At 42.9% G+C, this 26,628-nt stretch overlaps 1 protein-coding gene and 1 pseudogene across 7 annotated transcripts in view; both read left to right on the top strand.

Moving 5' to 3' along the window:
* Window positions 1-26,628, top strand: part of ACACA (acetyl-CoA carboxylase alpha) — a 279,886-nt gene that overhangs the window by 28,593 nt on the left and 224,665 nt on the right. For 2 of the 7 annotated variants that reach the window (XM_032428658.1, XM_032428659.1), the window contains one exon: window positions 24,176-24,222. The exons of 2 other annotated variants lie outside the window; for them this stretch is intronic. In XM_032428658.1, the coding sequence (XP_032284549.1) occupies window positions 24,176-24,222 (47 nt within the window). Of the gene's footprint in view, window positions 1-10,141; window positions 10,483-17,814; window positions 17,836-24,175; window positions 24,223-26,628 lie in introns of those variants that run through there. 3 more of the 7 variants (XM_032428664.1, XM_032428666.1, XM_032428662.1) reach the window with 3 other exon arrangements.
* Window positions 22,994-23,861, top strand: LOC116647350 (annotated as a pseudogene).

Here is a 26,628-nt window from a genome sequence, read left to right as displayed (position 1 = left end):
GTTGTAGAGTTTTCTAACTTTTAGCAAAGAGTTTACATCTAGTGTAATACTCCGTAGACTTTGTGATAGCATAGCTGGGCGGATCATACAGCAGAAATGAAGATCTACGCAGATCCTCTGCCGAAGTCATGAGCCTCTGCAGTCTTTCTACTCACCGTAAACTTTCTTCATTGGAGCCACCATAGGTCTGGCTATGCATAAGAAGGTCTTGGAGCCTGACACTCTGATAATGATGTGAAGGGAGCTTGAGGCAAGGGATTTTCCATGAGGGAGTTCATGAGATCTGAGTCAGATCATAATTTAAATATTACCCTGTTTCCTGGCATTTTTAATTCAGGTTGAAATCTGGCTAAATTGAATTCAGGGGAAGTCTTGATGGGGAAACAGAATGGAAAGAGATGTCACCAGAGGACAACGTGCTGCCTGAAATGTGGAAGGGGCTGAGCATTCAGCCACAGTGCCTTTCACCCTTTAGTTCAACAAGTATGGTGGGCCTACTGTGTGCCGGCCACTGTTTTAGCAGTGAGCCAGACTAAGTCTGTGTTCACACGAAATGATGGGAAGCAGACAATAAATGCAGTTGGAGAGACAATAGTGCAGAGGGCTAGTGATAATACACGAATGCAAGTACAAGATAATTAGAGGTTGTGATAGTTGTGAAGCAGCAAACAGGTGATGAGGTGAAGGACTACCAGCAGAGGTTACAGTTACAGTGGTTAGGACAGACTTCTCCGAGGAGGTGACAGCTGAGCTAAGAAAACCAGGAGAGTGGATGGCAGAGAAGCCAGTAAAGAAGAGTCTTGCAAGGAAGGAATCAGGTGGTCAAGTGCAGAGAGGTTGTGTAGAATAAAGACAGTACCGGTGGGTTTGACAGTTTTGTGACTGCAGTTCTAGCAGAGTGGCAGAAGCAGGAGAGGGCTGAGAGGAAATCGGAGGTGAAAAAGCGTACGTCACTTTTTCAAGGTGTTTTGCTGTGGAAAGGACAGAGAAGCAAGGCCACTGAGTGGAGGGAACATAAGTACCTCAGATCTTTATTGGCCCAGAGCAACACTGTCTTATTTCCTTTTTCCCTGGGGCAATTGCCTGATTCTCTTAGCAGGGCAGGTGGTTAGGGCAGAATAAAGGGCTCCATTGCCTTTCCTTTCATGATTTTTGCTTACTATTTCCTTCACATGATTACATGATTCTCTGCTCCCTTATGATATCAGACACTCCCCCCCCCCCCCCCCCCCCAACTCCGTCTGTCTGTTTGAAATATTCTGTAGATGAGTTCCTTCCTAGATGCCACTTAACAGTGCTGCCCCCTTGGAGCCGGGGTAGGAAAGAATCTAGGGCTTGCTATTGTCATTCTGTGTCACAAGGTGGCAGAAGAGCTCACTCTTCCCAAAGGAAACCTTGTGCTTGGACAAAGCGGAAGAGTTTTCTTTTATCAATTTCCAGACCCTTCCCTTTTCCTTTGTGTCTCAAAGGCCTAAAAGTCAGCCTGCATGGGGGGGTAGCTATACTGTGGGATACAGAGAAGCAAGAGAGCTGCATTAACAAGGCAACATATCTGGGTCTCTTTCTGTACCACTAGATGTTTTGACTGGTTTTCGAAGTGTTTAGAGTATTTGTAGAGGAGAGGATTATCTCTCCTGATCTCCTTTCCCCACAGCAAAGATTTCTAATTTAGGAGGGAAAAAAAAGCGCTATAACGTAGGTGAGTTTTCTGATGTGTGTAGATGAGAGATGTGACTCTGGAAGATAATTGGAAACTAGGACTGGATGGATCAATCAGGGTGGGTCTGTGGGAGGAGCACTTGACAAGAAGCCAGGAGGTTTACCTAGGTTCTAGATTAGGCTCTGTAATTGACTGAATCCCTTTGAGTAAGTCACTTAACTTCTCTGGCCTCTATTTCAGTTTCTTGAGATGGTTAGACAAGATGATTTTGTTTGTTTTTTTAAAGATTTTATTTATTTATTTGACAGAGAGATAGAGAGAGAGTACAAGTGGGCAGAGTGGCAGGCAGAGGGAGAGGGAGAAGCAGGCTCTCCACCGAGCAGGGAACCAGACGTGGGGCTCGATCCCAGGACCCCAGGATCATGACCTGAGCCGAAGGCAGCCGCTTAACCGACTAAGCCACCCAGGCGCCCCAGGCAGACAAGATGATTTTGAAGGCCTCTTACAGCTCTAAAATTATTATCTTAATGCCATGCTCTGCTCTTCTTTCTTATAAAGGTACATTTTGGGTTGGTTGGTTTGGTTTATTTTAAATTCTTTTATTATGGAACGTATCATACATATAGAAGAGTATATAGAACATAAGTATAGGTTTAATAATAATAACAGTAATAATAATGGGAACACTATGTAGCCATCACCCTAATGATGAAATTGAACATTGCCAGTGTCATAGAAGCTGTTTATCTTCTGATCACACTTCTTTCCCATTATTTACCCATGCTTTTTAAAAATAGTGAACTATCTGGTATATATATCACTAAAAATAGGCTTTTTTATTTTTGCCTGCTTTTGAACTTAAGTAAATGGAATCATTCTTTTATTATGTACAACACAAAATGGATATACCTCTCTTTGTGACTTCTCCCAATTGCTACCTACCATCAGGAGTAATCGTTATCCAGACTTCTACTGCCACAGATGAGTTTTGCCTATTTTTGAACTTTATATAACAGGAAACATACTTTTTGTCTGGAATTTTTGCTCAACATTATATTTGTAAAATTAATCCGTATTTCATGTAGCAACAGTTTGTTTATTCTCATTGTTTTGCAATACTCCATTGTATGAATGCCTCACAATCTATGTACCCATTCTACTGCTGAGACATATGGGTTTTTTTCCAGATTGGGGCCATAATGAACAATGTTCCTGGGCACATATGAAAGTTTCTCCAGAGTATAAATTCAGCAATGGGAGCTGGGTTATAGGGTAGACAGGGGATATTCAGCTTTACTAATTAATGCCAAACTCTTTTCTAAGAGGTTGTCCCCATTTACACTTCTATCTGCAATATATGAAAGTTCCTGTTGTCCCATGTCCTTGCGAAAGAGGCCAAAGAGCCTTTTCAGTGCGGTACAACCATGGGACTGAACAGGGCTCAGAGTGCCAACCCTGAAATATTGGTTAGTTTTCAGAAGCCCAGGCCACAGTCACTTCTCCTGTTTACTTGCTCCATCCAAATGAGGGTAAAGGATTCAAATAATCTCTAGGTCTCTGATCACATGCTCTGTTACACTGGGAATATTGGCCTCGGGTGAGTGGGGTGGTGAATTTGATAACAGAATCGCTCGGGTGAGTGGGGTGGTGCATTTTTTTTTTTTTAAAGATCTTTTTTTTTTTTTTGAAAGACACACAGCGAGAGAGGAAACACAAGCAGGGGGAGTGGGAGAGGGAGAAGCAGGCTTCCCGTGGAGCAGGGAGCCCGATGTGGGGCTCGATCCCAGGACCCTGGGATCATGACCTGAGCCGACGGCAGACGCTTAACGACTGAGCCCCCCAGGCGCCCCATGGGGTGGTGAATTTAATAACATAATCATTCCTGAATGAAGTGAGCATCCATAGGATATTTTGTTCTTGTACTGAGCACTTGTAGGAGATGGAAGGGGGCACAGAAGGGAAAGAGGAAGTGATATTTTCAGTGTGCTTATTATGTTCCAAGCTCTGTGTTAGAGACTTTACATTTTGGTTATAACATTTCATCCAAAACACAACCTTCCAAGGTAGCTATTATACCTCAGTTTTATAGACAAGGAAACTGAGGCTCAGAAAAGGGGTCATTTGCTCAAGGTCACAGAGCTAATTATTGACAAAGTCAAGATTTAAAGCCTGGTCTATCTAATTAAAGAGCTCAAGCACTTTACAATATAGAGCAAGTCCCTGCTGCTCTTGAGGTGTTTTGACTTAGATTGCCAGTTCTCAGAATCAGCTCATCTCATTTCTGCTTGCCTATATTGACCCCCAAAACTATGCTGTTCAGTTTATTATGGCCATCTCATTCACTGATTGATTTATTTTTTAAAAAAGATTTAAAAATTTATTTATTTATTTATTTTAGAGAGCGGGGAGGGGCAGAGGGAGAGGGAGAGAGAATCCCATGCTGACTCCCCACTGAGTGTAGAGCCTGTTGCAGGGCTCGATCCCAGGACCCTGAGATCATGACCTGACCAGAAATCAAGAGTCGGCCACTCAACCAACTGAGCTCCCCAGGTGCCCCCCATTCATTGATTTAAACTACATTTTATTTTCATTCATTTTTGGTTTCCCTTATCCTTCTTTCTTCCTTTTCATTTTCATTAAGAAAATTCAGCCCATCGCCAAGACAGCAGGTCCACTGATGAGCAAGGCTTGTGTTGGGGACTTGGCTTTCTACCTGCTGGTCTGATGTGTTGACTAGAGGTGAGAGTAAGAAAGGACAGGAATATTGTGAAATCTTCTGATCCAAGTTATGATATAGGAAAACTTTAAGACTGAAGAAAAGGATGAAAGGAAGTTGAGTGATGGCTCACTTTTCCTTGAAAGGAGAGCCTTGATAAAAGTTACTAATGTTGTATTTTATTATTTATTGTGTTGCATACAGAATAATACAGTGGAGAGTGAGGGTATTTGGGGTAGATAGGTGGGGGCCTAAACATGTAGCAGGAAAAAGCTGAGTCTGATATGTAAAGAGTAATGGAGACACTGGAGAAGTCTGAAGAGAAGGTGAGGACAGGAGTAGAAAGTAAACTCATCAGGAACATTTTCATTGGTTTGCAGGAGAGTGAGGTCAGAGATGAGAAAAGTAAAGCTGATCAATATAAAATGTCAAAATCCCAGCATTGAGCAAGACCTAAATGAGTCATCTTGTCCATTTTCCTCCCCTTAGATAAAAGGGCCCTTTAAACGTCCTTTAGCTATTTAGTTGTGAGGTATGTAGAACTTAGAAAGATTTAAAAAAAAAAAAAAGATCTTGGAGGTGTTGTGGAAGAAGCAGCTAAGATTAGGTAACCACCAAATATGGATAGGGACTAGGTATTCGGGATTAAGTAACAAGGAGGGAGGGAGAACTGAAATGCCTTGTGAAAACCTAAGTACCCATGTGAAAACCCAAGTGTCCATGTGAAAACATCGTGGTGAGTCTGCACTATGAACTATGTCCTTCATTTTGTAATCCTACCTTTCATCATTAGGACCAGACTTATAATGTGGCTTCCTTGAGGACAGTTTCGGACCCTCCGGTGTGAAGTTCCCTCAGGCACTTAACTCTGGAGAGACCTGAATGGCTGATTAGAGCAAAGAAGCATAGTGTTCAGATAAGGCCTTTATGTCTTCCCCTTATCTCACAACTGAAGCCACAATTCTGGTCAAGGCACTGACTTTCTTGATGAAGTCTGTCCATCTATAAAGCAGCCAAATATCCTACTGGTGTCTTTGCCTTCCAGAGGTGACATGAAGACGGATAAGCAGACATCAGGAGCAGAGTGGCCTCTCAGGTACAGAGCTAATCTTTATTTCAGTCAGTGAAGCACTTACTAATATCTGTACTCTTAAGAGCTACAGAGGGGAGTACCAATCTCTAAGAAATGCTCTCTGCCTTTAAGATTATTAAAATTCAGTTGGCGAGCTAAAACCAACACACACACACAAAATGATAGCCTAATAAATGCTGAACCGTGTGGTGGTGACCAGATTGGTACAAGAATTCAGAAGAGAGATAATTAGTGGAAGTTGGAGAAGTAAAAGAGATCTTCTTAGAGAAAATGGGACTTCCAAGGACTGGAAGGATTCAGAAAATAGGAGGGAGGAAGAACGAGTTTGCTAGCATCACCAAGGTAAGAATAGGCATGGCAAGAACTAGAAGCCAGGTTAGAGTATATGTTATATACCGGAGGCCAGTGGGAAATAACATCCCAGTGTTTCCTCTAGCCTCTATTGTAAAGGTTGATCACCGACCTTGCTACCTAAGGAATTTGGAACCATGGCCAACCACCAGGACAGGGGGCTCTTCACGGTTCTGTTTCCTATTAAGGCACTTTTCTTTCCTCCCTTGATTTAACTCTGGCCTGACCTGAGACTTTCCTGTCTTAGAAGTGCAAGTGTAGGAGGCATTGCTGTTTAACAGAGACACTGGAACAAAGAGGGAACAATAATGATAAGCCACCTGTTGTTCTCAAACTTCAGGGTGAATAATTGCTACTTTAGAAAGTCTGCGGTGGGGCTGGGAATCTGAATTTTTAACAAGCACCTAGTGATTCTATTTCAGGTGGTCAATGGAACATTAAGAAACACTGCCCTACGCTAAAATAGAATGGACAATAAAGTGCCAAAATGGCTTGGACGTTGACACACATACTGTTTATGTATTTCAAGGCTTACTCATATTTGAGAATTTATCCTCTCCCATCTATGGCTTTTGTAAAATCCACATGGCTAAGGAGCAATACATAGACGCTGTTTTGGTGTTTAGGTTTGTCTTCCTAACTAGATTGTAATCACCTTAAAGACACAGACTGCTCGGGAGTCTTCTTACTTTACCTACAGTAGGGTGAGAAACCATCTTTAAGGTTGGAAAGTAGCTGGAAGGCTCAGGATTAATCCCTGATACCTTCATATAACCTTCCTGAAAGACCTGGACGCCATTTGGTATTTGGGAACTTGTATTCGTTTTCTAGGGCTGCCATAATAAAGTACCACAAGCTGGGTGGCTTAAACAACAGAAATTTATTTCTTCACAGTTCTGGAGGCTGTAAGTCTGAGATCAAGGTGTCTGCAGGGTTGGTCTCTTCTGAGGCTTCTCTCTTTGGCTTGTAGATGCCCATCTCCAGCATAAGAGCCACAGTCCTGGTAAGTGCTTCATCAGTTGTGATTCACAGATGGTCTTCCCTCTGTCCTTGTGTCCTGATCTCCTCTTCTTATAAGGATGCAAGTCATTTGGAATGAGGGCCCACCTTAATGACCCCATTTTACATTTTAATTTCCTCCTTAAAGATCCTATCCCCAAATACACTCACATTTTGAGGTAATGGGGCTTAGGACTTCAACATATGAATTTTGGAATACAATTCAGCCCATTATAGCCATCTAGTTTCAGCTTCTAGAAGTGTGCCACTCCATTCACTCTCTTCCCTTCCACCTGTTAGTCTTGTACAGTAAGTTCTCTCCACCCTTTGGCTTTCCTCCTCCGCTTCTTACAGATGTATTGGCTTGTGTGGCAAGAACTCAGGGAACATCTCTGAGGAGCCTGTACTAGAGACGGGCAGGTTGTGGCATGTACCAAACAACACAGCACTGAGGAGCTGTTGAAATTGTAGATGTCTTGTTTTAAAGACATAGTTCTCTGCCCATTCATCTTAACATTGGATAATCACTAGACCTTATATAAGTGGTTTTGGGACGTTCTAACTTATCCTTTGTTTTCTTCCACTGTAGTTCTTTCATCAGGCCTTGCCTTGTCTGGTTCTTTTTAGGGCTCAATTACTTCAAATATTCAGTGAGGACAAAAGCAGAGTAAGGGCTTGCTGAAGTTTCACATAAGGACAGTTTCTGAGAGAAACCCCCTGGTTTTGCAGTGCTCCTAAGGCTGATAAACAGCAACACCACTAAGAAACACTCTTGGGGCAAAGTTCCTATTATTTAATAAGAAATAAGAAAGGTATATGGAAAGTAAAAGAGGCAGCCTCAAGATTTTTAGTTCTTTCTGAAGTCTTTTTTTAAAGATTTTATTTATTTATTTGAGAGAGAGAATGAGATAGAGCATGAGGGCGGGGAGGGTCAGAGGGAGAAGCAGACTCCCAGCTGAGCAGGGAGCCCGATGCAGGACTCGATCCCGGGACTCCAGGATCATGACCTGAGCCGAAGGCAGTCACTTAACCAACTGAGCCACCCAGGCACCCCCAAAGTCTTTTCCTTCATGCCAACTTGAGAGGGCACTATTAGGGAGAGGCAAAGCTTCCCTCTTCCTGGGGCCTTTTTTTTCCTAGTCAGTCAAGCCAAACATCTTGTTAAACCAGGAAGTTTTGCTCAATTATCTTTAAAATTTGTTTTATTTAAAAAATTATTATTATTATTATTTTAAAGATTTTATTTATTTATTTGAGAGAGTGAGAATGAGAGAGAGAGAGAGAGCACATGAGGGGGGGAGGGTCAGAGGGAGAAGCAGACTCCCTGCTGAGCAGGGAGCCTGCTGCGGGACTCGATCCCGGGACTCCAGGATCATGACCTGAGCCAAAGGCAGTCGCTTAACCGAGCCACCCAGGCGCCCCTAAAAAATTATTTTTTAAGGATCTTATTTATTTATTTGACAGAGAGAGAGAGAGCACACGTGCAGCAGAGGGAGAGGGAGAAGCAGACTCCGCGCTGAGCAGGAAGCCCTACACGGGGCTTGATCCCAGGACCCCAGGGTCATGACCTGAGCCAAAGGCAGACACTTAACCCACTGAGCCACCCAGGCACCCCCCAAAAAATTTAAAAAAAATTTTTTTGTATCACGTTTTTATTTAAATTCTAGTTAGTTAACATATAGTGTAATATTGGTTTCAGTAGAATTTAGTGATTCATCACTTACATATAGCACCCAGTGCTCATCACAATTGCCCTCCTTAATACCCATCACCCATTTAGCCCATCCCCTGCCCACCTCCCCTCCAGCAATATGCCCAATTATCTTTTTTTTTAATTTTTTTTTTAAGATTTTATTATTTATTTGAGAGAGAGAGAGGGATAGAGCATAAGCAGGGGGAGCAGCAGAGAGAGAGGGAGAAGCAGGCTCCCCGCTGAGCAGGGAGCCCGATGCGGGGCTCGATCCCAGGACCCTGGGATCATGACCTGAGCCGAAGGCAGACGCTTAACCGACTGAGCCACCCAGGCGCCCCCCAATTATCTTTAAGTTCTAACTTTCCTCTGTTCATTGACAGATGCATCCGATGACAGACACAGTTATTGTGAAATATGGTTCACTGCTCTGTAAAGTCCAAATCTTTCCAAATTTCTATTTCCAGTTCCTTTTAAAGTAGGTTGGTAAACTCTTGGAGAAGCCACCACCTAGGTATTATAAGGAGTCCTAGGTGAATATTATTCTTGTTGACCAATCTTCCCATCTTTCTGCCTCTGCTTCTGCCCAAGAATTTCTGACCTCAGTGTGTATTTCTACCCTAGTCACTTTTTGCCCTCTGGCATAGAACTTCTTCCCACCAAATCATCATTCACCATACCTCTCCAGACCCTTAGCACAAGCCTGTGTAACGATCAGGAAAGTATTCTGGGTGCTTCATTAAATTCTTGTAAGGGATTAAACTCACCCCATTGTTCTGAAGTGCAATTTTCTCCAATTTTCTTTCTTTTCCACCCGATAATTGTATTATATACTCCGACTCTTTCCTGTTACTATTACTTTTCAGCAGCCACCATAAATGTCTTACTATGAAGTAACTGGCAAAGGTAGAGAAATTGGTTGGCTCCTGTTCAATGACTTGGTGTAACCACAATGGAGTTTGGGAGGCACGCTCCAGTCCGAGAAATCGGGAATTTACTGCCCTCTATTTTCTCTGCTCAAGGAAGGCACAAAGGACTGTTGTCCATTGGCATTCTGCCCTTCTTACTGAGCTTCCTTTAGTGAGGCTTTCCCTCAATGCTCCAGGATCCTGCACCTCAGAACCCTTTGGGGTGGGCTGCTTTGGGGCTGCTGAGCAAGCCAAGGGGCTGGTTGTGTTGTTCCAGAATAGGGGTTAGTTAGCCTGTACCAACTTGGAAACCAGCCTGTGTGATCCTGGGCAATTCTTGGATGCAATGTCCACCTCTTCAGGGGGTTAGTATTGAAAACCATAAGGTCCTTCCAGGCCAGAACACTGCCTATCCCGCTTAGTCCTCTTTGGTTCTGCACTCCCTTCCGGTGCTGCAAGCCTGCCGGCCCCTCACTTTCGGCGGCCCAGGCGCCTCTCTCCCTCCTGGGAGGTGCACGTGGGGCCATTTCCCTCACCCCGCTCTCCGCGGGGAGAAGGCAGGCTGGCCCCGCCCCCGGCCCCGCCCCCGGCAGAGGGGGCGGTGAAGGCCGAGCGGGGGCGCCGCGACTGCCCGGGACCGCCCGCCCTCTCGCCGCTGGGCCCCGAATGGCAGAGCGGCGCTCGGACCATCGGCATCGCCTCACGTCGCTCCGCCCCACGCCGCCCTCTCATTGGCTGTCGCCCGGCCCTCGGGGCCCGCGCCTCTCCTCGAGGCCCGCCAGACCGAGCCGCAGCGGGGAGCGGGGTCAGAGGTGAACGGCCGCGAGTAACCCCGGACGTAGTCACCTCATGGTGCTCGCACGCTGAGGTGGGAGGCAGGGGCGGGGCGGGGGCGGGGCCGCGGCCGCCTCCCGTGAGGCCCCGCCCCTTCCCCGTGTGCCGGGCCGGCCTGGTGCTGCGCGCCTGTCAGCCATCGCCGGAGCTGCCGGCGTCTCCTCCCGCCCAGCACCGGATCTGCGCAGGGGCGCCCCGGCGCCGCCGGACCCCGGACGTCTCCGCCCTGAGGTGAGGTGAGGGCCGCCTTAGAGCCTGTGATCCGGGACCTGGAGAGGCCGGGGCCCCGGGAGGGCCCGCGGCAGCGCGGAGGGGGGCCGCCTCCCATCTTCCGCCCGCACGCGGCCGGGGCTCCATCCCGTCCCAACCTGTGCGGGGCAGCCCAGCCCTCGCCGCAGCCCTGGGCCCTTGAGTTCCCCCTCTGCGGAGACGCGGAGAGGACTGGGGTCTCGAAGTAGGGGGTGGGAGTTCAGACCCCGGAACTGGGAGTCGTGCAGCCCAGGGCCTCTAAGGAGGGACTGGGGTGTCTGCCGGGAGCTCGCCACCATCCCCCTCCCCAACCTTGGTGTGGGCTGATTCCTTCCAGACCTCTCTTCAATCCAGCCCCGCGCTTGGCAGAGGGAGAAGACCCACGTGGGAGAGGGATGTTGAGGATTAGGTCCAGTTGCATTGAAAGTCGTCTTCCTCTCGCAGAGTGAAGTGTGGGGTGCAGAGCCCCTGGCTTCTCTGTCTTTGTATCGTGGTGGGAGCCAGGGCCAGGCGAGTTGTCCCTTGCCAGTTCTTGCTCCTGGGATTTTATTATGTTTTCTGTGAGGGACGTAGTCAATGTACGTGCCTGTTACTCTCCTTCGCGTTTGCTATACCGATCAAGGTAAGGTATTGGAGATAGAACGCAGGAAAGTGTATGTGAAGCTAATGATTTCAGAGGGATGTGCGTGAAGGTCCTGCTTCGGTCAGTACCAACATTATTTTGGATTCGAAGACGGGAAAGTAAACACTAGTGGACCTTTGGAATCAGCCGTAAATATCAGGGACTTCTGTAGGCCTTGTGGGTTGTATAGAAGCATAAGAATATAACTACTCAGGTAGGAGAAATACTCTAATTTCAGATATTTTTTGTTTGGGGGTCTAAGTTTAGGATGGAATCAAAAGACCCGAGGACTTCCTGATTTTATCTCTACTTAAGCAGTGTTTCTGTAATTTCCCAATGTGTGATGGAATAAACCTAATAATTTGGTCTTTTTTTTTTTTAAAGATTTTATTTATTTATTTGAGAGAGAGGATGAGAGAGAGCACGAGAGGGAAGAGGGTCAGAGGGAGAAGCAGACCCCCCGCTGAGCAGGGATTCCTGGGACTCCAGGATCATGACCTGGGCCGAAGGCAGTGGCTTAACCATCTGAGCCACCCAGGCGCCCTTTGGTCTTCATTCTCAGAAGTTGGTCCCCTTGAATCTCTCTTTTCATTCATTTTTTTTTTTCCCCAACCCAAAGTGCAGATTGAGAAGCATGCTTGGGTTACCTGGTTTCTTCTTCCTCAGGGAGTAGGAATTCTCTGATTTGCTTCTTGTTGGGGATGCCTTGGATGCCTGTGATGAGAAGAAGTTCTGTGCTATTTGACAGGCACTTTTTTAAGATTTTTTTTATTTATTTGACAGAGAGAGAAAGAGAGCCAAACAGGGGGAGTGGGAGACAGAGAAGCAGGCTTCCTGCTGAGCAGGGAGGCAATATGGGGCTGGATCCCAGGACCCTGGGATCATGACCTGAGCCCAAGGCAGATGCTTAACCGACTGAGCCACCGCCTCTTGACAGGCACTTTTAAGGGAAGTATTGTGGTCCTATACAGTAGGACAGCAGCTGCAGTGTCCAGGTGGGTGCCTACTTGCTACAAAGTAGCAAGTCTCTTCCCACTTCTCTTGCCTCAGTTTCCTTTTTTCTAATTATACACGACTGTTGTGAATCCAAGAATAATTAACTATTGTAAAGTGGCCAAATGAAAGTTGTCAAAGGCATAGTATTAATTTATAAATCTGCCTGTGTTTATTTGCGTTGCAGAAGTTTTGTTTTGTTTTTAAAGATTTTTTTTTTTTTAAGTAATCTACACGCAATGTGGGGTTTGAACCCATAATCCAGAGACCAAGAGTACCATATTTCACCGACTGAGCCAGCCAGGCGCCCCACAAGTTTTGTTTTGAATCACCAGTGCAGAATAGAAATATATCAAGCATAAGATTTAACTGTTTTAAAATGAAAGGAAAGATAGGGGAATGGTGGCATTTGGTTTAATGAATTTACAGTTGAGATAATGACTAGGTTATGTCAAAGAATGGGCATTGTGAAAGCCAGCGTCAGAACTCTCTCATCTGATACTGACCTCGCTTAAATGCTGTGAACTGGTTCAGGTGTAGATCACTATGTAACATTCTATTTCCTTTTCAGTCAATGACTAGGACAATTTTTTTTTACCTGTCACACTGACTGGTTTAACAGGTCTGGGGCTAGTGTTTTTCCTTCTTTAAAAAAATTTTTTTTGATAGATAATATCCTAATAGTCTTGGTTGAAGAAAGAAGTAAAATAAAAATTGTTGGAATTAGACATTGGTATTTCTTTCTTTGTTTTTTTAAGATTTTATTTATTTATTTTAGAGAGAGAAAAAGTGCACCCACCTGGGGAGGGCCAAAGGGAGAGAGAGAATCCCAAGCAGACTCCCCACTGAATACGGAGCCCAACGCGGGGCTTGAACTCACGACTCTGAGATCAAGACCTGAGCTGAGATCAAGAGTTGGACGCTTAACCAAGCCACCCAGGCACCCCTACCTTAGGAATTTTCTAGTCCAGTTTTCTACTCATTATGAGAATATTTTATCTGATTCTCCTGTTGAAGACTTCCAACTATAGGCAGTTCATCATCTGACCTAATGCATCACAGGGCAACTAATTTTTCAGAGTTCTTCATTATTTGCAACTTAAAACTATCTCCCTAAAACCACATAAGATGCTGTATGGGTGGCTCAGTCGGTTAAGTGTCTGCCTTTGGCTTAGGTCATGATCTCAGGATTCTGGGATCAAGCCCTGTGTCAGCCTCCCTGTTTAGCAGGGAGCCTGCTTCTCCCTCTCCCTCTGCTGCTTCCCCCCTCTGCTTATGCACGCTCTCGCTCTCAAATAAATAAATTAAATCTTTAAAAAAAAAAAGATGCTGTAATTCCAAGAGGATTAGAAATGTCTGTTTTAACCTGTAAATTTCTCCGTCTCTGCCAGGTAATGTAATCTACAGTGCCTTAATACATCCAGGGGACTTGGGGGGCCAAAAAAAAAAAAAAAATCAAGCAATATTTCTTCAAGGAAGATATTGTTCTTATCTTTGAGACTCTGGAAGGCTGCTGACATACCTCAATCATGGCTCCCACTTTTTCTGAATGCTGTTCTATGAAATAAGATTATGAGGACGAGGGGCACCTGAGTGGCTCAATGGCTTAAGTAAGTGTCTGCCTTCGGCTGAGGTCATGATCCCAAGGTCCTGGGATCAAGCTCGTCATTGGGCTCCCTGCTCGGCGGGGAGCTTGCTTCTCCCTAGCTCTCTGCCTGTCGCTCCCCCTGCTTGTGCTCTGTCAATTAAATAAAATCTTTAAAAAAAGAAAAAGACTATAAGGACGAATTGATTTATAATCCCAGAGCTTTTTGAATTCACAAAATGGCTTTTTACCTGGAGGCCTCCAAATGTTTCTAGATGATAATATTTGAAATAAGCACGTGGCTCCTGTCTCCTAGTTTTGTAACTCCAATGTTCATTTGAATTCCTAGGGAACACTCAGCCTGCAAAGGCCTAGTGTTTACACAACGTTGTGTGCTATTGGGGGTGGTGGGTCCAAAACAATCAGAAGAGATAATAACTTTCCCAGCTTCATTGAGGAGGTAACTCATAGTCAGTTACACAGTAACACTAACAAGGGAATGACATACCTGTTGTCTACTTAAATGTTCAGGCAGATATGAGATAAGGTATCAGAGTGGCATGGAATTTGGTAAAGCTTTTTATTAAACTTATTTGAAAAGCCTCAGTTGCTAACACATGAGTAATACATTCACATAGTTCAGAATTTTAAAACATATAAAAAGACAGTCTCCCCCCCAACCTTGTCTTGCAGCCGCCCAGTTCCCGTCACAGGAGGCAAGCAGTGTTCTTAATTTCTTTTTTATTTATTTTTTTTTTTTATTTTTTTTTTTAAAGATTTTATTTATTTATTTGACAGAGAGAGAATGAGAGACAGCATGAGAGGGGTTAGGGTCAGAGGGAGAAGCAGACCCCCTGCCGAGCAGGGAGCCCGATGCGGGACTCGATCCCGGGACTCCAGGATCATGACCTGAGCCGAAGGCAGTCGCTTAACCAACTGAGCCACCCAGGCGCCCTTAATTTCTTTTTTAAAAATATGTTTTAATTTTTTAAAAAAGATTTTATTGAGAGAGAGACACAGCGAGAGAGCACAGGTGAGGAGGAGAGGGAGTAGCAGGCTCCCCCCCGAGCAGGGAGCCCAATGCCGGGCTCGATCCCAGGACCCTGGGATCATAACCCGAGCTGCAGGCAGACGCTCAACCAACTGAGCCACCAAGGCGCCCCTTAATTTCTTATTATAATTTCTCAGTCATTCTCAGACATACTGATTTAAATTTAAAGTTGTTAATTTCTTAGTAATTATCAGAGATTTTATTCATGTTCAAACATCTATCCCCCTCTGCCAATTTTTTAAATATAAATTGTGCACACTTTATATACCATTCTTCACCTTTTGTTCGCTTAACATTATAGGATGAACTTTTTACATTTTTCTTTTCTTTTTTTTTAAAGATTTTATTTATTTGACAGAGAGAGACACAGCGAGAGAGGGAACACAAGCAGGGGGAGTGGCAGAAGGAGAAGCAGGCCTCCCGCGGAGCTGGGAGCCTGATGTGGGGCTCGATCCCAGGACCCTGGGATCATGACCTGAGCCGAAGGCAGCCGCTTAACTGACTGAGCCACCCAGGCGCCCCTACATTTTTATTTTCATCGAAGTTATACATGCACATAGTTTAAAAAGTATTGTTTTACAGAGTTTGTTACAGTCAAACAGCATTCCCTCACCCCCTTCGCACTTTCATTTATTTTGGCTGGTATATTTATTACTATACCCTTTCATCTGTATATAACATTGTCTTGCTACCTCTTGATTATTCATTTTTAGACATTTCCTATTGATGTCCTACTATGGAAGATGAGCATTTGACTCTCTATTAACTGCATCACATCTGGAGGCAACTCATGTCAGTTTGTCCTAATAGTGGTGATAATTTAAACACTTAGAGTGATCACTGTATTTCTCCATTGTAAAAGTACCTGTTCCCCTTTGTAATTAATATGTAACCTGTGAGGTGTTTCTTTCTTCAATTTTTCTTGTTGTGGTAAAATACATATAAAATTTACCATCTTAACCATTTAAAGTACAGTTCAGTATTAAATACATCTATAACATTGTGCATCTGTTACTACCACCCATCTCCAAAACTTTTTTCTTTTGTTTTCTTTTTTTAAAGATTATTTATTTATTTGATAGAGAGAGACACAGTGAGAGAGGGAACACAAGCAGGGGGAGTGGGAGAGGGAGAAGAAGGTTTCCCGCTGAGCAGGGAGCCTGATGCAGGGCTAGATCCCAGGACCCTGGGATCATGACCTGAGCCGAAGGCAGACACTTAATGCCTGAGCCACCCAGGAGCCCCTCCAGAAGTTTTCATCTTGTGAAACTGAACCTCTATACCCATTAAATAATAGTTCCCCATTCTCTGCTTCCCCCAGCCCCTGCCAACCACCATTCTACTTCCTGTCTATATGATTTTGATTAAGTACCTCATGTAAGTAGAATTATACAGCATTTGTCTTTTTGTGACTGGCTTATTTCACTTAGCATAATATCCTCAAGGTTCATCCACATTGTAGCATATTGCAGAATTTCCTTCCATTTTAAGGCTGAATAACATTTAATTGTATGTGTATATCATATTTTGCTTACCTATTCATTCATTAGTGCACGCTTAGCTTTTTCCATGTTTAAGCTATTGTGAATAATACTGCTATAAGCATGGATGTACAAATATATCTTTGAGAGCCTGTATTCAGTTTTTTTGCGTATATATCCAAAAGTGGAATTGCTGGATTTTATGGTAATTCTATTTTTAATTTTTTGAGGAACGACCATACTGTTTTCCTTACTGGCTGTACCAGTTTACATTCCCACTCATGGTGCCCAAGGGTTCCAGTTTCTCCACTTTTTTCTTTTTTTTGATGGTAGCCTTCTTGATGGGTATGGGTTGGTATCTTATTGTAGTTTTGATTTGTGTCTCCCTAATGATTAGTGATGTTGAGCATATTGACGTGCTTATTGGCCACTCATATATCTTTTTTGGAGAAATTTCATTTTAAGTCCTCTGCCCATTTTTGAATTGGGTTTGAGTTTTAGGAGTTCTTTATATATTCAGGTTATTAATCTCTTATCAGATACATGATTTGCACATATTTTCTCCCATTTTTTGGTTTACCTTTTTACTCTGTTGATAGTCTTTTGCTGTGCAATTTTTTTTTAATTTTCAAGAAGTCCAATTTGTCTATTTTTTCTTTTGTTAAGCTCGCTCTTGGTGTCATATCCAAGAAATCTTTTCCAAATCCAATGTTATGAAGCTTTTGTCCTGTGTTTCTTCTAAGAGTTTTATTGGTTTAGGTTTTACATTTAAAGCCTTGATGCATTTTGCGTTAATTTTTTTAATATGGTGTTAGGGAAAGGTCCAATTTCATTTGTTTGTATGTGGAGATGCAGTTTTCCCAGCACCATTTGTTGAAAAGGCTGTCCTTCATTAAATGGTCTTAGCACCCTTGTCAAATATCATTTGACCATGTATGGGAGGGTTTATTTCTGCGCTTTCTCTTTTTTTAATTGAAGTACAATTAACATACACTGTTATGTTAGTTTCAGGTGTATAATATAATTCAACAATTCTAAACATTACTCAGTGCTCATCATGATAAGTGTACTCTTAATCCCCTTCACCTATTTCACCCATCCCCCCACCCACCTACCCTCTGACAACCCACCAGCTTCTTTTCCGTATTTGAGAGTCTGTTTTATTATTTGTCTCTCTTTTTTTAAAAGGACTGATTCATTTATTTTTAAAGAGAGCTTTCGGGTGAGAGAGCACCAGTGGGGGGAGGGGCAGAGGGAGAGAATCTTCAAGAGGACTCTGCGCTGAGCCTAGAGCCCTATGTGGGCTTGATCTCAGGACCCATGAGATCATGACCTGAGCTGAAACCAAGAGTCAGATGCTCAACTGACTGAGCCATCCAGGTGCCCCTATTTGTCTCTTTTTAAAATTAATTTGTTTTGTTTCTTAAATTCCACAAGCGTGGAATCATACGGTACTTGTCTTTCTCTAATTTAATTTTACTTATTGTTATACTCTCTAGGTCTATGCTGTTGTTGCAGATGGCAAGATCTCATTCTTTTTGGCCTCTCTGTCCTGTTTCCCTGGTCTGTATATCTGTCTTGATGTTAATACTGCAGCTTTGTAGTAAGTTTTGTTTGTTTTTTTAAAAGATTTTATTTATTTATTTGAGAGAGACAGAGAGCATGAGCGCAGAGAGAGGCAGAGGGGCAGGGAGCCTGCCATGGGGCTTGATCCCAGGGCCCTGAGATCATGACCGGAGCTGAAAGCTGGTGCTTAACTGACTAAACCACCCAGGTTGCCCCTGTAGTAAGTTTTAAAATCAGGAAGCATGAGTCTTCCAGTTTTGTTCTTTTTCAAGATTTTTTTGGCTATTTGGGGGTCTCCTGGGATTCCATATGAATTTTAGGACAGCTTTTCTATTTCTGCAAAAAACATTTGTACATATAAAATCAAGTCACCTACTCCCCCCCCGCTCCGTTTTTAACATTTTCTATTTCCACATAACCCCTTCTAGTTGCATTTTTTTTTCTATAGGTAGTTGTTTTTGATTCTTTCATATTGGAGGTTTTTCTCAGACTATATAGTAATCTTTAATTGCTTAATTTTAACAGGATGATTGAAAAGCTAATTCAAGATTATGTGAATGTGAATGAGGCTGGTTGACTGTTAACTTCCGTATAGGGTGATCTGGTGGGGCATCTTAATTAGTGACCTCCAGCATTACTTTTTGAGGTTTTTTTCCCTTGGTCTAGTTAGATTCCACAAAGAAGGATCTTCTAATTTCCCTCCTGGTTGGTGAAAATTGGGGAAAGAAGGCTGGGAGCTCATACTCAATATGCTTAGTTAATTTCTCCATTTTCAACATGGTGCTCTCCCCTTTACTGTTGCTGGTATCCCCCAGTATCCCCAGCACCTGGCTTTACTAGTTGGGAAGGAAATCAAAGGATCTGAAGCCTCTGAAACAAAATTTCAACCAGATCCTCTTTATTTTAGCTCCATCATTCACTTCCATTTTCTGAACATTTTCAAGATTCTTTGATATAAAATGTGTTGATTATGAGTTTACCACAGATGGCTTATGATTTAGTTTCCCAGGTTTGTGTAGTCATTTATCATGTTTCCATCTGCTTTCCAAGAAAATTATCTTGCTGTTGTCTCCCCTGACTTTCTTTTGCGGGGTGGGGGGTTTTGGGGTTGGGGAGGAGATGGGAGGAGTCTTTTGTGAATTATACCTTTTAAAAGAATTCCTTTTTTTTTTTTAAGATTTTATTTATTTACTTGAGAGAGAGAGAGGGAGAGTGAATACGAAAGAGCGAGAGAGCGCACACCAGAGGGAAGAGAGACAAAGGGAGGAGAGGCAGACTCCCCGCTGAACAGGGAGCCCAGCGACAACGTGGGGCTCAATCCTAGGACCCTGGGATCATGACCTGAGCTGAAGGCAGATGCTTAACCGAGTGAGCCACTCAGGCGCCCCTTTACTTTTGTTTTTTAGTAGGATTTTAGGGAGGAACAAAATGGGTATGTATTCAACCTACCATCTTTATCCAGAAGTTTGGCAAGGCTTCTTTAAAGATTTCTTGAAAGATGCAGAAGCTTTCACCAGCTTCATCCTTGAAAAATATTCTATATCCATGGGCTGAGAAATGAAGAATAGAATAGACAATTACACAATGTTACTTTCTTTCTAAAGACTACTTTACCCTAAGGAAATACACTCTTGTTTAAAAAAAACAAACAAACAAAAAGCCCCCAGCTGGCTCTTGAAGGAAATTACCTCAAACTCTTGAAGCCATTCAGGTCTGGTATTTCTCATAAGTCATTGTATTCTACAATCTGGATGTTTATTCAGTGGCTTCTTCTACATGGAGTGCTCCTTCCTCTCTGTCCTTGTTTATATCCCAGTTCTTTATTGTTAATGTCTTCCCACTCTGGAAAATCTTCCTTGATCCCTGTCCTCACCATTACCACCTCCAAGTTTGGATAAAGTATCTTTCTTCTTTGTGTTTCCATACCTAACAATTATTACACTACTATAATTGTCTGTTTCTTTAGGTATCTATAGCATCTTAGCCAGGGACCAAATCTTTTTTTTTTTTTTTTTTTTTTGATTTTTTTTTTTTGACACAGAGAGAGACAGCGAGAGCAGGAACACCAGCAGGGGGAGTGGGAGAGGGAGAAGCAGGCTCCCCGCCAGAGCAGGGAGCCCGATGTGGGACTCGATCCCAGGACCCTGGGATCATAACCTGAGCTGAAGGCAGACGCTTAACGACTGAGCCACCCAGGCGCCCCCGGGACCAAATCTTTTTTATCCTTCAGTATACATCATCCATCTCACTCTTCGGGACACAAGTGCTTTTTGTTTTAAAATTTAAAACATGGGGCACCTGGGTGGTTCAGTTGGTTAGGCATCCGACTCTTGGCTTTGACTCAGGTCATGATCTCAGGGTCACGGGATTGAGCCCTGAGTCGGGCTCTGTGCTCAGCCCGGAGTCCCTTTGAGATTCTTTCCCTCTGGCTCTCTCTCCCCCTCTGCCCCTCCCCCAGCTCACGCGCCAGTAAGCTCAGGCACGCATGCTCTCTCTCTAAAAATAAATAAACAGGTAAAATCTTTAAAACTTCAGGAAAATAAAATGTGGCTTTAAAAAACTCTCATGGTTACTGAATTAATACTAAAATCCATTTAAAAGTTTATCAGTAAAACGACAAAAATGAAAAGCAAATTCAGTGATTATTTTTGAAGAAATTTAAATGAAGTTACTATGACTTAAAAGGCAAGGACATGTTGTGTCAGCTTGGATACTTTTTTTTTTTTAAAGATTTATTTATTTGTCAGAGAGAGAAAGCAAGCAGAGGGAGAAGCAGGCAGAGGGAGAAACAGGCTCCCCGCTGAGCAAGGAGCCTGATGCGGGACTCAATCCCAGGACCCTGGGATCATGACCTCAGCTGAAGGTAGATACTTAACCGACTGAGCCACTCAGGTGTCCCCAGCTTGGATACTTTATCAGTGGCTATGAAAACTAATTGATGCCTCTTTATTAGAATCACTTGGAAAATAGTGTCACTTGAGTTCAAGGGAAACATCTTATATAAGTTTGGTAAAATCTGTTCTGTTTTATTTAGAGAAATATCCCTGGGTGAAATGCAGGCTGACTCTTAAATAAAAGTGCATTAGCTATAATTAGCTTTATCCCATTTTCAGGCACATAGGGTATAGTTTGGGAGCCTTCTGCAAATATTTTGAAAAGTTTCTAACAGTTCAAGAACATTTTAAACACTTTCTTTTTTAATAAAGGAGAATTTGACAATTTGATCTAATGAAGAAAATTTTTATTTGGATAAGCAGAATGTACTACCCCTCCGTCTGGGGAAAGGCCTTCTTTTGGAGGTGGTGAGATAGCAGCTATATGAGCCTTCCCCAGGGATCACCTCCATTCTTTGTCTTCTTTCTAGAGAGAAGGATCTTAACCTGATTCATGGCAAGGCTTTGGGGGTCCTAAACTTGTATGTAAGCAGAATTTTGTGTGAGGGTGAATTTTTGTCAAGAAAGAGTCCAGAGCTTTTATCAGATTTCTAATAGTGTCCTGACCTAAGAAAGTTTAAGAACCATTGGTTTAGGTATTAAGTCACTGTGTTTGTTCTCTTGTGAGAGCATAAAGTGGAGGGGGCAGGAGAGAAAGGATTCATTGTGACTCTAAGACTTTTTTTGACATACATATAACTGATACAAAAATTCACAGAACAATATTCGTCCTTATAAAGTATGGTTACTCTTAACATCTTCTGTTCTATTTCATTTTTTGTTTAAGATTTTATTTATTTATTTGTCAGAGAAAGAGAGGGAGAGATCACCAGCAGTGGGGAGGGGCAGAGGGAGAAGCAGGATCATAAGCCGAAGGCAGACGCTTAACTGACTGAGCCACCCAGGTGTTCTGTTCTATTTCATTTTTAATGACTTTTTTTTTTTTTAAAGTAAACTATGCTCAACGCCAGGCTCGAACTCTCAACCCCAACATCAAGAGTGGCATGCTTGGGGAGCCTGGGTGGCTCAGTCGTTAAGCGTCTGACTTCGGCTCAGGTCATGATCCCAGGGTCCTGGGGATCGAGCCCCACTTCGGGCTTCTGCTCGGCGGGAAGCCTGCTTCTCCCTCACCCACTCCCCCTGCTTGTGTTCCCTCTCTCACTGTGTCTCTCTCTGTCAAATAAATAAATAAAATCTTAAAAAAAAAAAAAAAAGAATGGCATGTTCTACCGACTGAGCCAGCCAGGCGCCCCTTCATTTTTAAAATGTTGGTTGTAGGGACCCCTGGCTGGCTCAGCCGGATAAGTGTCTGCCTTCGGCTCAGGTCATGATCCCGGGGTCCTGGGATAGGTCCTTGCTCTGCGGGAGGCCTCCTTCTCCCTCTCCCACTCCCCCTGCTTGTGTTCCTGCTCTCGCTATCTCTGTCTCTGTCAAATAAATAAATAAAATCTTTAAAAAAAATAAAATAAAATGTTGGTTGTAACCTTCTAAATTTATTTCTTACTGTTCTGCTTGGTGGTAACCCATAGTTTGAAAAACACTGGTCTAGTACATAGTTTACAGAATACTTCATATACTCTCCGTTTTCACAGCAGTCCCCTGAGGTAGCGTATGACCTTTTTATTTTTACGGATGACGAGAATCAGAGATGTTAAGTGACTCGTTCAAGTTTGCACTGCCAATACTTGGCAAAGTCAGAATTTGAGCTTGAGTCCTAGGTTTTGACTCCAGCTCTACTGCCCCTTTGGTTGCATCTGATTCAAACTACTTCATTTCTCCTTCCTCTTCACACCCCCTCTTCCCTACCACAACTGTAGGGAATAATACCAGCTTAAACCACATAATTGGGTAAATCCAGCTTCCTCAGTTAACATACCTGCACTGTCCCCAGTCCTATCGCTTGTCATTCGAGGTCTTAGAAGTTCTGGATTTCTTCTCCACCCTGTATCAGTGGTTCTCAAGCCTGGAGATATATCAGTGTCAGTCAGCTGTGGAACTTAACATTCAGATCTCTGGGCCTCCAGCAGTGAATCTGATTTGGTAGATCTGGGGTGGAGTTTAGACACGGTTTTTTTTTTTTTTTTTTTTAAAGATTTATTTATTTATTTATTTGAGAGAGAGAGCACATGAGAGGGGGGAGGGTCAGAGGGAGAAGCAGACTCCCTGCCAAGCAGGAAGCCCGATGCAGGACTCGATCCAGGGACTCCAGGATCATGACCTGAGCTGAAGGCAGTCGCTTAACCGACTGAGCCACCCAGGCGCCCGAGTTTAGATACGTTTTTAAAAAGCACCATGGGATGGCCCAAAATGGAGGCCAGCCCCTGCTGGCGTTTCCTAAGACTCTGTGAGGAATGGCCAGTGGAGGAGACCAAACGGGCCAGGCGTAGCACAGGCCTTTCCGGAGGGAGAGAGTACTCAAGATTGTAGAGCCTGAGGCCTGTGATCGGATGTATGAGAGTTTCACATGGCTCCATTCAAACTGTTAAAAACACAAGGACCCTTGCCCCAAAGACATGAGCTTCACTGGCCTGTCCACAGAAGAGTACAAGCCGATCCTGTCCACAGACATCTTGAAAGAGTTTAAGGAAATGAATAAAGGAATGTGGAAGAAACTGGGGGAGAAGTTTGCCCCCAGGAATCCCAACGAAAAGCAGAAGGCATGGGCTCAGTCCTTATCTCACCCACGCTCCTAAGCATGGAGTCTTCTAGTTGCCATCATAAATAAAACTGCCTGATTCCCCTCCTCCCCCCAAAAAAGCTCCACAGGCCTGAAACCAGTGTAACATCATGTGTCAACTATACTCAAATTAAAAATAAATAAATAAGTAGCTCCATAGGTGATTGTTATACATAACCAAAGTTGAGAATTTTTACCCTGGATACATATAAATTGTTGGGCATGGAAGGAAACCTAGGATTCGGGAAGTAGCTAGAGACTTCTTGATCCCTTAGAGTTTTAGGGATCTAAAGGGATTTAGATTTAGTTTTTAGTTTAATTTAATGCAAGATCTGTCCCTTTCCTGGCTTCCAACCTTATATGTGGGTATAACCATTTGGAAATATAATCAGAGTCTGAGTTCCAAGGGATCTAGTGGTTCTCTTCTCCCCCCTGCCTCTTTTTTGATGAAATATTGGCTATCATAGGGTTGGAATATGTTCATCGAAGTATACAATTGGAAAAGGCACCTCATGAAGTGGTAAGCTTGGATTATTGTTTAATACTCTCATGAAAAAAAGTCTTTGTGTAATGCTTTTGATTTATAGATATGAATAAACAATAGTTAAACAACTGAACCTTATGCTTCAAATTAAACAATAGATTTGATCAGAAAAATGATACTTTGAGTACTATCAGTTTTGTATCATGCTGAGCAAAACAGGAATTGCTAAAATTTGGGTTTCTTAAAAAATAAAAGCACTTCAAATCTCTCTCTTTCTCTCTAGTTCTTTTTGGAGGTGGATATCTGCTCAGACAGTAAGAATTATAAGAGGTCAGTTACAAATAATATTCTTTCATGTTTACAGTGTTATAAAAATTTCATGTTCATGTGCTAAAATATTAAACTAGGCATTTATGTGAAAAGTTGCCTTCTACAAAAAGAACATAGGCAGATTTAGGGGGGGATAACCTGAAGTGAATGGTCTGACATTCCACCCCCCTTTCTCTTTAATTCCGGACTAGATTCAATGGAAGTGGGACGGGCTGTAGAGTAGTTTCTAGAGTGTCTGGACATCTACTCAGTGATTTTCCATACATGACCTCTCTTTTCTGGTGCTTTGCAGGCTTGTGCCCGGGGATACCATTCAGTAGAATTGCTGGTTGGTTGATAGGCTCTTTAGCTGCTGACAGCTGAGCTGCTTCCAATCTTTGCAACAATTCAGGGGAGGCTGCCTTCATGTTCTTAGCTAGGAAAGAAAAATTTGAAGTTGACCTTATGGAGCCTCTCATTTATTAATCATTTCTTCTTCTTCTCCCATGGAATCAGAGAATTGCTCTTTTCTCATGAATTTTATTTTTTTGTGTAGTCATCTAATTTCAGTCAGACTCTAAACTAGAACATGCCCCTGAATGCCTTATTTATTTCTCCTGTGAAGAAGGCAGCCATTATTTTCTGTTAGTTGAGATGGAATTTGGAATTCTGCAGGGGTGGGGAGGGAAGGGGGTCTTTCCTTATTTATTTTTATTTTTATTTTTTTAAAGATTTTATTTATTTATTTGACAGAGAGAGACAGCCAGAGAGAGAACACAAGCAGGGGGAGTGGGAGAGGGAGAAGAAGGCTTCCCGCAGAGCAGGGAGCCCGACACAGGGCTCGATCCCAGGACCCTGGGATCATGACCTGAGCCGAAGGCAGATGCTTAACGACTGAGCCACCCAGGCGCCCCTCTTATTTTTTTTTTTAAACTTGATTATTTACTGCTCTAAAATGTGAAAGAAGTAGACTTTTTTGTTGCTGTACCTTTTGGTGTTCCTCAAAGTGGGCAATCTGTTGGAACTTTCCCTCCCTCCTTCCCTCACTTTGTCCTTCTTTTCCCTTTTTCCTTCCTTCCTTCTTTCTCTTTTTAAATGATTGGTTTTCTTTTAGATTTCTGGAAGTGATTATCTTAATAAAATTTGGAGACATTTAAAAATTATTTTAAAGAAACCTAGTATCCCAAAGGAGGAATGTATAGTAAATTTAGATGTCAAGTTTTTCCCGTTGCATACCATTTTTATATTTGATTCTAGTTTTTAAAATAAAAGTTAACCGAAGTAATCTCTAACTCATTATTGGGAAATACCTAGAAGTAATTTTTTTTTTTTTTTTTTTAGCATTCCTGGCAATTTGTTATTACTGTTTTATTCTTATAGCAGAGTGGTTCTCAAATTTTTAGGATTTGTTAAAATATAGAATACTGGGCGCCAAACTGTAGATTCTGATACAGTTATTTGCTCTATGGTAGGGCCCGAGAATCTGTACTTTTTTTTTTTTTAAAGATTTTATGTATTTATTTGAGAGAGAGAGAGAGAGCATGAAAGGGGAGAGGGTCAGAGGGAGAAGCAGACTCCCTGCTGAGCAGGGAACCCCATGCGGGACTCGATCTCCAGACTCCAGGATCATGACCTGAGCCGAAGGCAGTCGCTTAACCACCTGAGCCACCCAGGCGCCCGAGAATCTGTACTTTTAAGAGGTTCCCTGGTGATGTTGCTGCTACTGCTGCTGGTCTGGCACCTACATTTTTTGAGAATCACTGCTCTATCATTTACAAATACTGTTTTGTCTTTGTAAATGAATAAGCTCTGATTCACCAATGACACAAGAATAATGGTGCACGTGTCATTTTAATGTTTAATGGTGATTTCCAAGCATTTTTAAATCTTTTTTTTTTTTAAGATTTCACAGAGAGAGATAGCAAGATCAGGAACACAAGCAGGGGGAGTGGGAGAGGGAGAAGCAGGCTTCCCGCTGAGCAGGGAGCCCGACGTGGGGCTTGATCTCAGGACCCTGGGATCATGACCTGAGCCAAAGGCAGACGCTTAATGACTGAGCCACCCAGGCACCCCAAACATTTTTAAATCTTGATGTTTTGTTATCTGATGTCAAAGAACACTGCTTTCTACCTACTGTTATACTTCAAAGTAGTCTACAGCATAATTTATTAATATAAATTTATTATCTATTGATATACCTTGAAATCAATATTGGGAATATTGCTTTCTAAATTAAAATTGTTAGGCCGCAAGAGGTTCTGTGCTAAGTTGATGTGTAGTTCTGAAGGGTTTTTTTATGGAATTTTTTGAGTGACAGAATAAATATTGTTTCTTTTAGCTTTGGTTTTTATTGTTCTTGTGGGCTTTGAACTGTTCTGGTCTTTGTTAATTAGTTTGCTAGTAGTTGGAAATATTTAATTCTGGCTA

This window comes from Phoca vitulina, unplaced genomic scaffold (assembly GCF_004348235.1).
Source record: "Phoca vitulina isolate PV1807 unplaced genomic scaffold, GSC_HSeal_1.0 scaffold40, whole genome shotgun sequence".
Classification (NCBI taxonomy): domain Eukaryota; kingdom Metazoa; phylum Chordata; class Mammalia; order Carnivora; family Phocidae; genus Phoca; species Phoca vitulina.
Note: the sequence above shows the minus strand (reverse complement) of the source record. Positions and strands in the feature narration are given on the sequence as shown.